The 19,249-nt window shown below is 40.3% G+C and overlaps 1 protein-coding gene across 3 annotated transcripts in view; it reads left to right on the forward strand.

The window, feature by feature from the left end:
* Positions 1 to 15,260, forward strand: part of LOC105208213 (tetraspanin-5) — a 119,390-nt gene extending 104,130 nt beyond the window's left edge. Inside the window, exons 6-10 of one of the 3 annotated variants that reach the window (XM_026135325.2) lie at positions 195 to 323; positions 439 to 489; positions 2,112 to 2,222; positions 7,042 to 7,158; positions 8,530 to 15,260. In XM_026135325.2, coding sequence (XP_025991110.1) covers positions 195 to 323; positions 439 to 489; positions 2,112 to 2,222; positions 7,042 to 7,158; positions 8,530 to 8,598 — 477 coding nt within the window. In that variant the 3' untranslated portion in view covers positions 8,599 to 15,260. The remainder of the gene's footprint in view (positions 1 to 194; positions 324 to 438; positions 490 to 2,111; positions 2,223 to 7,041; positions 7,159 to 8,529) is intronic. The other 2 variants (XM_026135324.2, XM_011178008.3) reach the window with 2 other exon arrangements.
* The last annotated feature ends 3,989 nt before the right edge of the window (positions 15,261 to 19,249 follow it).

The following is a 19,249-nucleotide window of genomic DNA, read 5'->3' on the forward strand; positions in this document are numbered from 1 at the left end:
CGAATAATATTCTCGTCTGTGCGAGCGAATTGCGGCGAGTTTCCTGCCCAACTACCACATAGAAAACAACGAAATCTCGTGGCCAGACGTGCGGGTCGTAAAACTCGTGTAGAAATCCATAAGCGATTAAAATTATAGCAAACTCTTGACGCGCTATGGCGTAAAATTATAAAATTTGTCATTTTATTTTTCAGTTGCAATGTTGCGGCATCGAGGGTCCGAAGGATTGGGACCGTAACAATTATTTCAATTGTTCGTCGAGCGACATTGGCTCGAGGGAAGCGTGCGGCGTGCCTTTTAGCTGTTGCAAGCGAAAACCTAATGTAATTCTCTATATACTGATTACAGTGCCTGCAATTGCCACTGCTTTATAGAATCATTCTTCGTCACGTAGTAATTCTATCGTCGACAGTCAAATCGTTCTTTTATTTGTTTCAGGAAATCATTAAAAATAAACAATGCGGTTACGACGTAAGAAAACCCAGTTACGTAAGTATATCTTCATCCTGTCTCTAATATCGATTTCTTGATTAAAATAATTATTTTTGCGGTGACAAATAACGTTTTATAATAGAAAACCAAATTTGAAAGGTTAATGATAAATTATAAATTTAGTGAAACAGAAAAACAATAGCTTTTCCTATAAACATTATTATTTTCGATCAAATGTACCTTCGTCTCTTTCTTACGTTCCTCGATCTTTAGTTGGTTCATCCTATCAAAGTTCTTTTCTAATCACATCCCACAAACTCCTTTACCTATTTACGTTAACTCTATCGTAAGTTACATCCTTCACGCCCACATATCACGAGTGACATCGCAGAATTCCGACCGTTTCTAGTTTCGCCTTGTTTCCGATTCGAAACTTGCGTCATTTTGTGCCGTCGTTACGAAAGTACTGGTAAACCAAGTGGAACGTGCCTCGGAGGGGCCGAATAATTTGTCTTTGGACTCGCGCTCTATCGCGCGAGGCCAGATTCGAGATAGCGGTAGTTCGCCGGGGTAGTTTTGCGCGGGTCGCGCGCGCACGATTACACAATGTCTACAAGCGCGGGCAAAAACGATCCGGGTCAAGAAACTGTGGAACTTAATTAGAGAGAAAATGGTCGAGTCCGACGGACGAGGGGAGAAAAGGCGGTGCGGGGCGAGGGGAGAGGGAAAAGGGATAAGAACTTCTGTGCAGGCTTCATTTTAAGAGTAGGTATATCATTCCCGATGTAATGGCTCGAAGCTCGACCCATCGCTAATTACGCTTTCATTAAGAGAAGCCTTCGTCGTTTAATTTTATATATATATATATATATATATATTCGTTGTGGAGGACCGTTAATGTGCCACGATGCGTTACGAGCCGATAAAATGCGAGTAAATAAATAACGTTAAAGAGCTTTTTCCGAGCCGGGGTATTAAACGTCACCGTTATTATCCGGCCTATCAGGGCGAGAACGCGCGCGCGAGTGTGAATGTGTCGCGTATGTATTAATAATAAAAATTATATTCGACATCGCATTCGCTCAATTATATTTCACAAATGAAAACAAAAGTTGTACACGCGATCGAATCGTCGTGGGGTGGATCCGGGAAAAATTTGCTACGCGCAGAGGAGAATCCGAAGGAGTCATTACGTATATCATCGCGAATATCTCCCACTCGTGTTACACCCCACACTCCACACCGGATCGCTTCACGCAACGGCGAGCATCACGAACACCATATTACATTTCTCTTACTTTCCCCCTGTGGTTTACACCTCTAAGTTATGCCCGTGCGTCAGTCGATAAAACCCTCTTAAGTTTTTCCCTTCCTCCCGGGGCGTGCTTCATGGATTCTCGCGCAACGGCATAAAAATGTATCTATATGTCGTGGTTCTCGATTAAGAGGGAAAGACGCGAGTGGTTTCCTCATTCACGCCCAAACAACACGCCCTCGTGTCGTCGTCACTAGAGGAGGGTGCGAAGCGCCGTATCGCTGTTTGCTTTCGCGTTATCAGTAGACCGCAGTCACAGCCGACGGCGTAATTTCGAATCTTTAAGCGCGAGCAAACACCCTTGTGCGTTTGTCGACTTTTTAAATCATCTCTATTTATCCCCCCATCCCGCGGGCCAATGCAGACGGGAGAGAGGAGTATATTCGAGCGGGGTTGCCTAAGAGCGGGCGAGGAGTGGCTAGAATTGAACCTCGTACCCGTCGCTGGTACCGTGGTCAGCACCATGGTTCTGCAGGTACTTTTACCCTGAAAACTGTCGTCCGTTAAGCTGGGAAACCTCAACTTTCTCGTTTCACCGACGATCGACCTGTCGTTAAATTACGCGCTGATCGATCGAAATATTTCGCTTGGAGGAAAATCCGGAAATCAAAACGCCATATTTTTAAACGAGGAGTTAAGGATCGAGCTAGGATATTAAAAGAAATTCTCAAGAAGGCAGACACGTTTAGATGCCGATTCTCCAGCATAATACATTTTTCCAAAATACATTTTTACAAATACAGTTGCCTACGGAAACAGCAATCCGCGAGTGATATTTCTATTTCCGCGAGTGTTTCCTATTTTATTTGAGCGGCGACGAAGAATCTCGCGAGAAATACGAGGCAACGAGGATTTTCAGGGGAAACCGCCGCGCCGTCGCCGCGTCGCGCGGGCGCATATGAATTTCTCGCGGTGGTAGAAATACCGTCCCAATATAACGCGTCCCAATATCGCGCGGAGATTGATAGCAGCGCGGCGGCCGCCGCGCGCTGTCACGGAAAGGAAGGGAAAGGAAAGTACAGACTATCGTTCGTTGCACTCGCGGTGTGACATCCGCGCACGATCGTGTATTTCTACCGTCTAATACGTAACGCGCGCTATTACGCCTCTCTCAATGGAGTTGCCTTACTTACCTTTCTAAAGGCGTACGTGTGTGATGAATATTCTAGACGTGCCGATCGATTCATTTTTACGCCGACGACGGCGCGGTGCAAAGACCGGAAAAAGTAAACTTGGGCAAGAACGCGAGGAGGCGGCCAGGCGGAGAGCGATCGACCGAACGGCGCGATGCAAAGTGGTTTACAGTTAAAGCTTTAATTCCATTAAGCGCGATGCTTTTCGCGCGCGGCACATCTCGACTGCGACGGCGACCGCGGGGCTCTATACGTATTACAGGCACACGCGCGAGAACGTTGCGATTTCCCAGCTTCTCGGTTACATCAGTGAAGACGATTCGCTGTTTACGAACGTGATCGCATGTATGTTAGATGTAGACGTGAAATTCTGCATAGGGACGTTTCGAAAATCACCGCCGAATGCCCTTTCGATCGCAAAGCTCGATATTTTTTTTATTGCAACTCTGATGTCGAGATCTACCCAGAAAAGAAATCGATGCGACGAAAAGGACATCCGGCGACTCGTAATAATGTCCCATGAAATCTCTTTGTACAAATTGATATGTCGTTATTATTTCCCATTTTTGCTTACATTGTTCAATAGCGTATTGCTTGTCGTATTCGGTCATATTATCTTTCGTACGTTTAAACATATCTCTCCGTTATATGGGTCAGGTAACAGTAAGTATCAAGCAATGACGTGTATATCGTATTCTCGGCGATGCATTTTGTATCGATGTATGACAGCTGAGGGAAAATCGATACGGTAAGTACTATGTATATCCCGTTTTTAAATAAAAAAAAAACACGTATGCAACGCACGGTATAGTCAACTATCGAAGCGTAGCCGTCCGAAAGAAATCCGCGTAACGAAACACAATTCTTATTACGACTGATTCATTTGCGCGAGTACATTGTGCAACGCGCATCATTGTGTACGTACCTCTGATTGAAGTAGGTGTACTCGTATAGATTTGATTTTGCAAAAACCGTCAATGAATGAGCAACAAATTCAAATGTCTGCCGATACATGCGGCGAACATTTATATTAATTACATTTTATGAATTATAATTATCTAACCAATACGTTCCCGAATTACATTTATACGTGCATCGGTACTTTTATGCAAATTGTCACGTTTGTCCGACGTATCCCTCGTTCAATTATCATTATCAATCCGTCGTTTGGAAAGCGTCGCGTGATTTCGAATACGATAGTCGCCTCGTTCGTCCCCTTTTCCCTCGGAAACGCCACTTTCCGCATACTTAAGCACATTATATACTTTAAATGAAGATAGGAGTGTAAGTCATAAGCGCGTGGAGCGTGCAACTATTCTATAAAAGCGTTATACGAAGCTGACACGCGATGGAATAATACCGGAGTTTTTCCTGTCTTGTAATCAGTATGGTAAATTACTGCCGACCCGCTGCATAATCTTGACGGCTAGAACGATTATAATACTTCACTCAGATGCGCAACAAACGTCCGAAGAACCAGTTTACGCGTCATAAACATGAGCGTTTCTCTCTCTCTTAGAGCGACTGTATTAATTCCATGCTAATTATTCAAATTTCAATTTCGCGGCCGACGAGTTTTATTGTTATTTCGGACGGTGTTCGCATCCAATTACGTTGCAACAAGATTGCATATTGACATATCGGCTGGTAAACTGGCGCGCATTAATATAACATTAATTGACACGTTTAATCGAAAATTATCGAGAAATTCATAATTAAATTTGCTATTAAAATGCGATTAACTTAACCGTCGGTTTTGTCAATATGTAGCTACAAAATTAACAAACGACTCAATGGGGTGGCAAATTGATTTGCGAACAAAAAAAAGTTCAGGACGTATTTCCGCGCGATCGAAAAGCGCATGCAAAATTGCACCTGCAGTGGCGATTTTCCGCATAACCGAACGTCCAGGATTTATGACGGTTCTTTATGCTGATTGAGGAAGATTATCGCAAGGTATCGTAGCCCTAAAGTAACATCGCTCGAGCAATTATACGTCAGAATTACGTATAAGGCCGGCCGACCGACCGGTCGAGGCACAGAATCATATTACGTTAAAATCACGGGATTATACTACTACGCTAGAGCCCGGGATTATGCTACGCTATAATCGCGCGCTTATCTATACGTTAGCGCGCGCGCGCGCGCAAGCGCGAGCGCGTGCGATTGTACCGCGCCAGAATTGCGATGTTATCTATGCTAATACAGCAGATTATAGTATACGCTAAAATAGGGAGGCTGCCATCGCGCCGCGCTGCTGTCGCGCGCGACGTCCGAAAAAACGCCCGGGAAAGAATCCCGTCGTGAGAAATGTTAGCAAGTAGCTGAACGAACGAACAGTGGAGACGAATAGAAACGAGTGGCACGTCGACTCGGAAGGCGACTTTTTCCACCGTCAAATTAATCTTCTCTCTCTCAGCCCGCCGCTGAAAAATTTTCGCCACTCGTAGCTTACACCCCGTCAGAGCCTCAATTAACTGCGCTTAACCAAAGTCACGTTGGGTACACACCAGACCTCCGTCGTCTATTTTTCGCCTTCGGTCTTCCCCAATCTCGTCGCTGTCATCGCACGCATCGTCGGCCGCTTTGACACGCGCGCGCGCGACGTTGAAGAGCCAAAATAAATTAACAGTTTCCGCGCCGGCGGTAGTCGTCCTCCTACGACGGTGGAGGAAGGGACGAAAACTCTTAAGTAATTAGGGCATCTAACGCCCCGTTAATGAGGGAGTCGCACAATATCACCCGCGTATCGAGGAGGCGACGCTGAGGAAAAGTTGCCTGGCGGAGAAGGATAGAAAGTGTAAATGAAGTAGCGGGTTGAAAGCCTCGCGTAGTTACTCCCCGACTCCTTGAGGGTAAACGCGCAAGGCACAGCGTAACAGAATGGGCTTGTTACTTAGGCTCCCTGCCCTTCCCCCCGCTCACCTAGACTCTGTAAATGCCCCATACATGCTTCTCCTTTCCGCCTTCTGCGCGCCGCTCTAACATGTGTGTATATATATATATATATATATATATATATATATATGTATGTATGTATGTATGTATGTATGTATGTATGTATGTATATATATTTTCTGAGTTCATAGGTGCCCTCTGCTCCCTCCTGTTGCAATCCCCCTTCCGTTTTCTTCCTCTTCCTCCTCCTCTTCCTCGTTCTTTGGATCCCAGCTCGATTTGCCTCCCCTCGGCGCAGCCCGCGCTCCACGCCCAGGCCTAATAAATTAGGTTGCTACCTTTTATATGATTGGAAATTGAAGTTACCGGCCGGAGACTTCGCTGGAAAATTTAAGCGGCGAAATTCATTGTTCGGATCACGACCGAGAGTCGGGATATCGCTTCTTTAAGAACGTCATTCTCGTATATAACCGTAACGTTACCGTTCTCTCGCTCGCCCTGGACGAGCTTCTCCCGGCCGGGTGATATAGTTTCTCGCGGCGGAATCGTGAAAAACGCGGAGAGGAAACGCGTCGACCGGACCAAGTACCTTATTGAGTTTTCACTTAACGGAACGAAGAGTGAGGTCGAGCCAGCGCGGCCGGGATGTAAAAGCGAGGACGGTCTGACCTTTTCAGTGTTCTCGCGAGTTCTCGTCCTGGGTCGCCGCGACTGAGAGTTATCACCATGGATTTTATCCTCGCTCTCGTTCGTGAGCGGTTTTTACGCGATTATTCGAGCGCGTCGTATAATCTTTCGAAACGTTATAATTCCTTGGTGATAAATAAATCCCTCGTCTTAAAGACAAAATAAGATTGAAGTCGTGATATACCGAACGGAGAATGTGTACGTCTAAATTTAAAAAAAAATCCGCGCTCAGTGAGGTAGCTTGAATTATTGGCTATCGTTGAATTCAGGATCGATTATTGCTGCAATTCGCGTAAATGGCGAAACGCGCGTCGCGACGAGCATTTAAAACGATTGCGCCACGCGCGCATTAAAATAGCAACCGATTGACGCGATCGACGGTAAACCGGAGTTACATAAACAACGGTGCAGTTATCCTTTCACTTTCTCTCTACGGAAACCTTCACGGAACTAATGCCATCGCCATCGGAAAATTGTCCTGGACTAACAGCCATGATAGTAACAGCGGGGAAAGGGGGGAGGGGCGGGGACAACCGACGGTAAGCGAAGTAGCCGTTTCCTTTTCTTTTTTTACAGAACTTCGAGGTCGCCAAAGTGATTTACGAAAAAGGTTGCATACAGGCCGGCGAGGAGTGGATAGAACGAAATCTCCTCGCGATTGCCAGCGGTGCGGTTGGCACAGCGTTCACTGAGGTATATGCCTGGTAAAATACATTAGCATAAGTATAAGCTCCGATCCTCGGCACGCATCGATAAACTTGCAACGGGTACGTCGGTGGAAGTGGCTCGACTCGACTCGCGAATAATTAACACTTTGAATCCGCACGCTCAACACTTGACCCGACTAAACTGGAATGATGAAGTGTCTATTTGCGAGGGAACGGAGGATGGGAAATCTTAGACGGGAATTTTTGAAAAAAAAAAACGTTATTTCGTAGATAAGCGCTCGGGCGTTTCGCGGTAGTTGAAATTCTTTTAAAATTCAGCCCCGTAATGGAAAACTCAAACTCTCGGCGCAACTCTCGCTTAATTTTCAATTTGCGATTCAGATATATTCTATGTCGCTCAAGATTGCCGTCATTGATTCAAAGTGTTAAAATGATATCTTAGCACTCTGTGTTCTCGCGATGTATATTCGTCGATGCGGACCGCTGGTATTATGGAGCCGTTGCATGCCCTAAAGGAAATAAGGTGAGACTTTTACCCGTGCTTGCAACGTTGACTGCAATGTTTTTCGTTCGCAGTGTTACACGCGAGAAGACGTAAAGTAGATGCGAGATACGTAATAACATGTAGCTAAGCGGCGCAAGTGCGTTTATCAGCGTAATATATTGAGCCTCTCTTGAATTTCATTAAAGGATTTTAAATTCATGCTTACTCTCTGCGTAATGAATTTTCTCGTTTACTCCGTATGTGTCAAGTATATGCCAAAGCATGTTGATATTGCTCGCTGTATTAGAATTTATCGATTGCATCTCCATGTATACGATTTAATTATTCAGATTGATTATATGTATATACATATATGCGTGCATTCAATTAACCAAAGCTATAGTTGTATGTAACGCATATTGACCGTGAGCACGAATATTACTAATTCTAAGTAGTACCAAATAAATTTAATAGTTTTTCCAACTGAAAACTTTATCCGAGTCTCCCGATCAATTTCATGTGTTGTATTGATGTTCTTTATATATGAAAATTTGTATAGTTACAAATAAGACACTTTCAGCATTTTTGCAAACTCACTTGAGTGCAGCCTCTTGTTTATACATCAATTATTTGAAATATAAAATTGATAAGTGATTTCACGAATACGATTTAATTAATAATCAATAAACGATTAAAATAGATATTTGTGCTATCGAATTAAAAGAACATTCCATGAAATATTCTTGAGAATCGTCTCGACGACAGCAAGAGATGTATTATTTCTACTTTTAAAAGTTATAAACTGCATTTCAGGGCATTCGTGAATATTTTGCGAAAATGCTAAGAAAACGTCTCTAATACTTGCGATTGTTCGCGACAAAGCAATGAATGGAATGTCCTCGTTGTTTTCAGATTCTGGGAATCTGCTTCGCGCAGAATCTGCGAGCGGATATATTCGCGCAAAAGGCGAAGTGGCATTGACAATCGCGTGCCCCCACGGCAGTCTAGCATCTTGTCTTTATAGATGCTAACCGGCTACGTTGATCGAATTATCAAGGTCTCGACGCGAACTCGGGACTCCGGCGAGCGGACTGATCGGATCTTTTCCTGGACGAAGAGAGAATCCCGGACACCTCGAAGGATTTTCACGATCGAGACAACATCGATGAACTGCGATTCTCCGACGATAATGAGATCCGTCCGATAGCGCTGCGTTTCGCACCGCTCGAATCCTTCGACTTGTAAATATACGAGAAAATTCGCAGTTGCGCGCGACGACCTCGTCCTGCTCCTTCCGTACCGTCCAATCGATTAATCGCCCGATTTGTCGAATAATGAGAGAAATTGATTGTTTTCAAAGTTCCTTATTTATCGCGTGCTGATTATCGTTCTTGAGTAGATTTCTTGTCGTAAATACAGACGGAGTAATCTTCAAAAGTAACGTTTAAATCTAAATAATTTCCTAAATTTATCAGCATGCATGTTAAAGATATTTTGCACCTTATTTATTTACGGCATTGTAATTTAATCGTTTTACACAACAATTGATAAAAATATAAATTTTTACGTGATTTATATTAAAATGAGAATTGATAAAGTTTACACAAAACTTTAATTTTAAATTAGTGATATTTAATTCCAATGGGATTTCTCAATTTTGGCAAATTATCATTCAACGTTATATAATAGAAAATTTATTTTGTCATATATGTATGTTTTTATTAATTAAGATCAATTTCTCTCGCTATAAAACAACGTCGACGAGAAGACGCTGGTTGTCGCGACGCAAGCGTTCAAGAAGCGTGCAAGAAGGTTTTTCGACGAGTGCATCGCAGTATATCGTCACGAAACATCCGATGTAACGTTTGTCTTCATCACCGGAGCGGAACGTCTCGATGTTTCATCTCGACGTTGTTGCCTGCGAAACGTATTTATTTCTTTGCGAGAAATCATGCGCCAAAATATTTCTCTTAAAAATTGCGAAATCCAGGCATCCGCGCTTTTAAATAATTGCTTTACAAATTTGACATGAGTCTAATGTATCAAAATTGAATTTTCGAAAATTGTGGAAGAGCCCATTTCTTTCAACGAATCATTCAAATTTGTAAAATAGTCTCTAACAAAGATATTTTTGAGACAGATTCTTGCACAGTAATAATTGCTCTTTAAATCGAAATTAGTGAAATCTAATTTCAGTGCTATACTTATAACTATATTAATTAATGATATATGTACTATCTTTCAGTGATAATATACTGATTCCGAACAATGAAAGTACTCCTCTTTTTATCGGAATTACTGAAAGACAAGGAATAGTGATACTCATAATTGTAACACTACACATCAATGAATGACACTGATTTCAATTTAGATAGTATATTTCTTTGTTAATATTTCTTTTAATTAATTAAATTTCAATACGTATGACTTAAATTACATCTTGAGCAACGGCAATAAAGCTGGCTTGACTAAATCATCTCATTGTACAAAATGGTTATATGTACGGATATTTGTTTAGTATATCCGGGTTTCTCAAACCGACAAGTCAACAAGCGATCACAAGTGACACTCAAAGCAATGGACTCGATTCCACGGAAAATCGATACTCTTAAGGCAAACAATGGAATCTCATCCGGTGCCTGGTACTCGCAATTCGATCTCTCTCGAGACGCCTTAGGGCTGATTGCATCAATATCGATTATCGTTACTAATCGCGGTTAACTGCATTTTCGTTTTCTGCCTACATAAGTCTGCCACAATTTAAATTGTCAATGAAAATTATTTAATCAAATCGAAAACTATCGATCCGGTTAACTCTTAGGCCCGATTACACCAAAGTTAATTATCGTCAACCGTTATTTATCGAATATTTTCTATTGGAACTCAGTCGTACGAAACATGTACAAGAAATGAACGCATTAGCGAAGTTAAACGACAGATGCAACTCCTTCCGGGCTCGCGCGGAACCGCTCGACCGTTGCAGGACACGGTCGACTGCGGAATCCCGTTCTCTCTTTCCTCCGGGGACGAAGAAAAGTCGATACGTTTCGCGCATTTAGAATAGGAAAAGACAGACGAACGCTCTCGCCTAGGATTCGCGAGTTACAATGTGCTGTCGAGCGCCGTTATAAGGTCGGTCAACGTGACGTCGTCGTGGGGGCGCGGTGAACGAGAGAAGTCAACTTCACCGCACAAGTGAACCAGAAACAACTTACCGCCGTATATACTACGGCAGCCATACAATATACAACAAGTATACAATAATAATTTTCCCTTGTTCCCAATCGGTCGACAAAACGACACAGTAATGGATCCACCGGGTGCCACCTCGGGCATATCGATTCCTCTTGATTGCATACATTCCATCCCTCCATCGATGGGCCAGGTGCCCGTCATACACCGTGTCTACCGCACTGTATATCGAGAATCGCATCGAAAGCACTCCTTCGATTTTACGATCGCGACTGTTTGTTGTCACGGTAACTGCGAATGTAAACAAAAATAAATTCAAAGCTTCAAACATTTTGACGCAACAAATAATTCCTCGCACATTTCATTATATTTTTTAAAAACACAATTAAATAAAAGAGGAACTTTTAATCTTTGAATTTCCCGTTGAAATTTACGCGCGACGGAATTTAATACTCCAGGCTGGAAAAAAATGACGACAGCTTGCGCAAACAAACACAGTCGTAAATTACGATAATCGTTTGAGTGTTCATCGATTTGAAATAATTCACGTGAGAGATAATATCGAAGGATTTCGACATGTGCCGCTGAAGGGTCGCTGGTAAAAGCGGATTTTATATTGCATAGTGTAAATTATGCGGGGTATGTACATGTATTACATGGTTTACGTGCATTATACTGTGCGAGTAGACGCGGGTGGCATAACGTGCTAACTTGGGCTGTTAATATTTATAAATCTTGTGTGCTGGGAAACGCGACGGTTCTATGTATTTATTTATGCTCGAACTTAACAACAACGGGGCAAAAGTTTGCGGCGATGGCTGGGGGAGAAATGTTTCGCGAGGCTTTCTCGAATCTTCGAAAATTTATTTCTTTGCCGCGAATGAAGATAGATAAGGTCACTTTTCCGAAAGCATCACGCGGCTGGACCGTGCGCAAAGCTGACTTGCAATATCTCGTAAACTGCCGATTTTCATGACAACGAGATGCAAGTTGTACGTAATACGTCTTATTTGAAATGAATTTCTTAATTAATTAAAAAATGCGGTTGTTTTAAATGTACGAAAAAATATGTATAGATAATTATACAAAGAACATGTCATCTTAATTTTTAAATTTATGTTTTGAGAAATTTCCTCTAAAAAAACCGCAAATCACAAATGCGTTGTCCAAATGATCGATCTACGTGTCAATCGATCGTATGAAACCTGTTACTGAGATGGTTCGAGCATAAATGCGATATAAGTCATTCCGATATCTTTGTTTTAAGAATCGCTTCTTAAATGACGGAATTCCCAGTAAATCTCGTCGCATCACGGTAGATAGCCGAATATATACAATTAACGAGACATTTGGAGGAACGCCGTTGTTATTTCACGAAATTTGCGAATTTATTGTTAACCCGAAAACAACTCTATCGTGAATTCGCGGTGCTGTGATCCGTTAGTTACTCGTTTCGCCGTATAAAGGAGTTAAGTTAACCGACAATTGTAATTTTTTACGAGCCATCGACGCGAATGAAGGAAGCGGGTTTAGCAAAGGCTGTGCTATTTAAGACGATACTCTCGAAGTAATGCTCTCTCTCTATATATATATATATAATTGTTTTTAATCGTCGTCCTCCCTCTTTCTCTCTCTTTCTCTGTCTCTCATGTGTTCAACGACGACGGCATGAGCGGCGGATGTGTACATGTTTTAACGACGACCGTGTACATACAGACCCGCAGCGATCTAGATATATTTTGCCAAGATTGAAATGTAGAAAAGAATCGCGATAGTATTCCTTAGGGAAATAAGAATTTACTCTTTTAGAAACAAATACATCTCGATATTCATAACAATATGTAGCGCATACGCGAAGTGTATCGCGGTTTCTATATTTCATTCGCAAGCACGTGCGGCAAGCGGACACATACATAGTATAAAATCGTCGAAACAATTTGCTAAACCCGACATTCCGGCCCGTGCACCGACCCATTAACCCGAGTTGTTAACCTGATCCGATATCCTCATCGAGACAACCGCAACAGGCAATCTCGCCAAAGAATATACGGATCACGTGACACGAATTAAACCAGTTTCTCTCTTTCTCTCTCTCTTTTGATTTAAATATATACTGTAGTGCGTCGAGCGTTAAGTTAGTGCGCGATTTAACCCGATTTCCATATCTCCGCGAGAGATTGCCTCGCCTTTTTCGCCTTATTCTCCGTTAAATTTACCCAAGCCGCGGATCAAGCACGTCGATCATCGCGCTTCTCCGTTTCACATCGCGTCGTTAAATATCAGTTACTTAGGTTTATAAGATATCTAATCGTTGCCGCAAGATCGAGCCAGTAATGTGGTTGAGCAATTTAGTTTTAATTATTCACAAGAGATCTACGCTGCAGCCGTCCTTCGAAAGCCGTGATCCGAGATCAGTTTTATTTCCAAAACTAACTTCTAAAATGGCGAAATAGTTTCTCATGTCTTGCGTGATATTTAAACGACAAGTTTAACAAGTTTTGACAAGTTTTTGGTCTCTCTGTGCACGATTCATCATTGCGTCTTTGTAATTTCTCATAAATATTTGCACATTTAGACTTTGAATGCGATGACGAATGCATATAATTTTTGTTTATTAACTTTATAATAAAAATATGATTTTACATTTCTTCTTTTGTTGTTTTTTCTTCTTTCACTAATTTTATTTACTTTATTTTATTTAGTTATAATTTTAATAACTTTACCGATTAATCTCGAACAGAGAAAACTCGATGAAAAAACCCGAGATAAATTTATCTGATCAAATTAGAGATTAGATTTATCTCGGATGAGAAAGCTCGAGATAAATTTTATCTATGTACACTTAACTTTAATGTTGATATTGGTGTTTATGTCTTCTTGTTTACACGTTTTTCTTATTTTACATAAATATATTCAATAAATTTGTTTTTATACAAAAAAATCCACAATTTTTAAGTATTAAGAACAAAAAAAGCTCTTGACGATTTTATTAATAATATCTAAGATATTTCTTATGATATTAATGGCAATGCACGTAGTAAAACTTAAATGTAAAAGTATTCACAGTTGTCTTCATAAAGTAATCGATAATGACCCAGCAACCTGAGATAACCCGATAATTTGTATCTTACTATTCGATCCGTCTACTATGTCTTACGGGCGATTACAACGTTGACATTTGTTCTTTCGAATTCCTGTAAATACTGTACATGTACTTGTAAAAAAAGAAAAAAAAGAACTAAGAGATAGTTTAATCGCTTGACCAACACCGTTATACGGTGAACAAAGATGATGTAATATAACGTTTTCCCCGTGTAGAATAAAAAAAATGGAATTTATTAGGACCGATCGATTGCCGACCGGCAATCCAAATCTTGTAAATACGTAACCGTGTACGATGATATCGTTATAATCGAACTAAATCACTTATTGTGCCAAAAACGTGCAGTCAAATTCGACACTTCTTAAAATGAACTTAGAAGATAATCACAAAAATGTATGATCGAATAGTTTATACTGCGTTACGTCCCCATTTTTTAGAACTATTTTACATTTTACTTCTCCTACAGCTTTCTAATGCGTATTCCATGTTTTTTTTTAAATGTGGCTCTAAAGCAATTTAAAGCTTTTCAATTTAAACTATTTAATATGGTATTATTCAAAGCATCCAAGTAATGTAATTAAAAGCAGAAGAAATTTATTACGCTCGGCAATTATGCTGCACAATTATACTTATCTGTATTTTATACAACTCGTGTATGTAACAGTACACGCGCTGATGTACACCCAATGTAAATAAGAGCGAAACACGTCCGAGTAGACTAACTAATCAGACAAAGCCCGATGTTCTTACTATTTCGATCCTACTGAGCTTCGCTTCGTTAAGCTGCAGCGAAAAATTCTGAGGGAAGCGAACCGAGTGCCTCTCGTTATTTCGAAGGCCGGTAGAGAAATCATAATGAAGCGTATCCCTCGTGCCACAAATGCGTTCGAATAATGGCTCGAAAAAGCTTACGGAGTTCAGGTTCGTTAATTGCACGGAAAAAGAAATTCGCCATGAAGGAACTGAAGGAAGTTCGTATAAGTTGATTACGATTTACGTGCTGCCTTAATTTTTAATATAGCCTCGATTAAACGATTACGAAATATATGAGCCACGATTGTCAAACGCGCTTCGAACCGTCACTGAAATAATTACGACCACTGCCATTGTGGTGTATGACCTTTTGATAATTTGCGATTTATTGTATCGGTACGACTATATACATATGTAATATAGGTAAATAGCACGTACTCCTAAGTGTAATCATTGTAATTGAACTAATGTAAATACAGCCACATACTTTTCTTGTAACGGTTAAGAGATTACTACTTGTAATGTTTTTATGGGCAACAAATGAACATTTATACCCGATCGACGTGTGAGTCAATAAAAATTACGATAATTGGTATTTTTTGCGCTATTTTGTTAGAGACATTCGGTGCTTGTTTGCGTAATTTTTATTTCATGAAATACGTTGAAAGGGAATAATTTACAGAACAATTTTGAAATATCAGTAAACTAATTCCTTACGTTAATTAGGTTCATTGCATAGTTTACTCAGCAATTTTGTACAAGAATGTTATAAAATTCTACATATTTTTTTACTTTCGTGTAAATTATATTAAATCGTTTATATTTTTATCATTATTGCGCGTGTTAATTACGCTACATTCTTTATTGTTTATCGATAGAGAGATGAACAGGAAATAAGACGGTTTCGTTGGCTGTAGCATCGAACGGTAACCAGACAAGTGCAGAGTTAAACCAGTCATACCGGCTATTTCCACAACTTTCCAGGTAAGCTTACGCATACGTTCCACTAGATGACTACACGTATTTTTTTATTGCAAAAAGGGTAACGATTAAACAAAAAAAGCATCGGTTATCAAAGAAAATTTCTCCTGCGTTTACTTTTCAAGCGGCAATACCTCTACGTGATAACTTTACCAATTATGACGAATGATTATTTAATGTAAAAAAAAGTGTATTGCATCAGATTTACAGTCGTCTGTCGAAATTTCTGAATCTTTTGTTGATTCAGACATACCTCCTTCCGGGACATTCTGTGCCAAGACGTGCCTCACATCAAATCCCCGACGCTCGACATCGCGTTCACCGTCAGAGGATTATTCGCGCGGCTCTTCATTGTCAAAACACGATAGCTTCCCCCGGCGCGCGACCCAGTTTCCGACGGAATTACTCGAAAGTCGCGGCGTACGTGAGGTATACGTGAAATTCGTTCGATCTAGGACGTGAGTACTTCGTACGACTGCGTGTGTGTGTGTGTGTGTGTGTGTGTGTGTGTGTGTGTTTAAATACACACCGGTGCCGGCGTGCCGTTTAACTTGCCCGTATTAATTACACGATTATTACATTGCTGTCATTGCGCGGTTGGCACGTACGGAAAAACCGGCTGTTTTCCGAGAGATCTCAAATATTGCACGCAATAACACGTCGTTACACGTAAACGAGAGGGAGGGCCTACGTGAAAGTCGCAACGTAGACCACGGTGAACCAGGACGGTCATTATGCAGCAATCACGATGATTATTGTCCACCGAGTCAACAAGAAGGGAGCAGGAGGGCTGCTCAGGGTTATCGTATTTGTTTTCTTCGCGTTTCTTTAGCAATCTGATACCGATACTCCGATATTCCTCTCTCTCTCTTTCTCTTGACGTTTCGTACCGATTCGATTACGGATTGATCTCTCCACGTTTTCAACGTATGGACCCGTTTCGATGACGGGTAGAAACGGACAAGCTAAATTTTTAAACGTTTTCTAGAAGCGTCTGTCTTTTTGCTTTTATCGTCGCTACGTTTGCCTGCAAAAAAAGAGGATACTTCAATAAGATACGTGAAAAGCCGCGATTGATGTCGGAAATGTCAAACTTTATGTGGGGTAACGATGTACGTGGATATTTCCGATCTGCGAATAACGCGATTACCACTCTGGAGAGAAGGTTGAATTATAAATTTAACCCGATTCCCCTTATCCGCGAGTGACAGACTGACGACCCGGCAACGGTAAATGTCAGGTGAATCCTCACGTAAAAATCAACGGAGATAAATATGCGACCGCAGTATCGCGAAATCCTTTCGGCCTACTTTCGCGTTTTCTTATCCGGGACGCGAGAATCTATAAAGTGGAAGAGGATTCGCCGACTTCTTCGGCTACGTCGACGATATCACGGTTAGATTTCTGTATATGGCTGACTATATCTAATCTATAGTCAGGTTCAATCCCCCCTCATATTGGAAAATGGTCTCTCGTTCGCAGGTCATTCGGGTGACTCGAGTGCTTTTTGGCAGGTGCGGCCCGCGATCGATAGAAATATCGTATTCCACGAAAACCGGTATATCGCCTCTTTGTCGATGTACATTCATTGCGCCATGCATTCTCGCGTAATAGCAATTGGAATAATCGTCACCGTCCTCCATAATAATTTTTAGATAATACAAAACGATTAAATCATTTGTCAATACGTGAGTCAAAGCTTTAACGTGTAAGATAAATTTTATCTTTATAAACTTTATGTATTACAGGATAAGATTCCTTTAGATTATTCTCGTTTATTTATAAATTTTATGACAATTGACGTAAAATACGTGTTTTCTTTTTTTATCTGCAACATCGAAGAGCCTAAAATTATTGCTGATTGCAGCTTCTGATCGTTAACGACGATTTACGCGACTTTTAGATATTTTATATGACGTTGTGCTGCACGATACTTTATGGCGCGTGGTATCGAGAGAATGTTTTCATTCTATGATCTCTGGACGAAGCTAACGTGATAAGTTTGCGGATGCGCGCTCATAAATGGCTCTGCGAGGTAACGTGCTAACGCGCGCTATGTAGAACAAGCCTTATCCTCTTCATCGCAGCGACGCGATATGACCGACGTACGTAAAAGGAAAATTTGTGACGACGGCACACGAGCCTGTGGCAGTCCTGACGCAAATGCGATAACTCCGTTGGATAATTCAATTATTTTCCAATCAGTGCTGAGTAATCTCGAAAATCGCAGATTACTTGTCCGTCGAATGAGTCGGTAAATCGATGCTAACTTCTAAGGTGCCGTTTCTCTGACGCGAATATTCAAGGAAACGTAGAATAATTATTACCCGTGTCATCTTTTTATTCTTTGAGGTAAATGATTAGTATATTATTTACGATGAATAGATCTTCGTGTTGCAACACGAGAGAAATCATGAAACAAAAGTATTGCATTAACTCTTTGCAAAATGTGCGAGGGTGAGCCACTCTTTCTCGTTTTTTGGGTAAAAAAAATAAATATTAAAAATATTAAAAGTGTTAATTTTTCATTGGAAAAATTTTTTTTCATTATATCTTAGATAAATGAAAGATTTAATAAATTAATTAAATATAATTGTACCTCAAGAAATGTTTGAAAAAAATAAAAAAAAATTATCGTCATCAATTATATATCACGTTTTAAAAATTAATAAATAGTAAAACCTAATTTTTATATTTTACCTTAACATCAGGACGAATTGTTATTATTGTATATTTTATTTTAATATTATGACGAACTATGTTATCGTCATCCGTAAGTGTGTTTTATCGCTTACAAGGAACATAAGGTAAAGATAAAAATAGAAAATACATTTGTCGCGACAAACGTGTCGCCAGACCTCTTAAACGACTATCAGATATTATTCAACCGATTCCACGTTCACAAAGTCAAGATTGTTACAACGCCAGCTTGAGACTGTTACATTTGATACGACGCGACGCACAGTCGAATACTCATATCATATTCTTTCAGATCAATATTTAAGTAACGACCAGCAACTATAAATATTTAAATTGCTTTAATTTATCATCGTACAAGTAATGAATGTAAATATATGCACAATCATAATTTCGAAAACTGGTAACTCGAACGAAACAAGAAACTTTGCGGAGCGTGATATAACAGGGCATTGTTGTATTGTCGCAATAAAAAATAAAGAATTATTATTCTAAGCGATAAAACAATCTAGATAAAATTATAATTAGAAATAGTTATACTCTCATCATAGATAATAAGACCAAGTGATAAATAAACAAAGAAATGAATAAAGAGACTCAACTATAGCAATGAAGATATTTAAATTAAAAATATCATCAAGATACCTAGAAATCCTTTATTGACTTTGTAATTCTTGTAATTGAACACAATGTTTCAATGATAAAGTAATGATATCACAAGGTCTTTACAGTATCACAATATAGAATAGAGAAAAAAAATTGTTAATATCTAAACAATCTTATCGCGAATCGTGTTCGCTCAAAGTTTCCGGATCGGTTCTTCTTTGCGATACTGTCTTATTTGAATACTAAAAAAAAAAAATAAAGAAACAGCACATGTAATACACAAAGTATATTTACTATTTT

This window comes from Solenopsis invicta, chromosome 12, assembly GCF_016802725.1.
Source record: "Solenopsis invicta isolate M01_SB chromosome 12, UNIL_Sinv_3.0, whole genome shotgun sequence".
In the NCBI taxonomy this organism is placed as follows: Eukaryota; Metazoa; Arthropoda; class Insecta; order Hymenoptera; family Formicidae; genus Solenopsis; species Solenopsis invicta.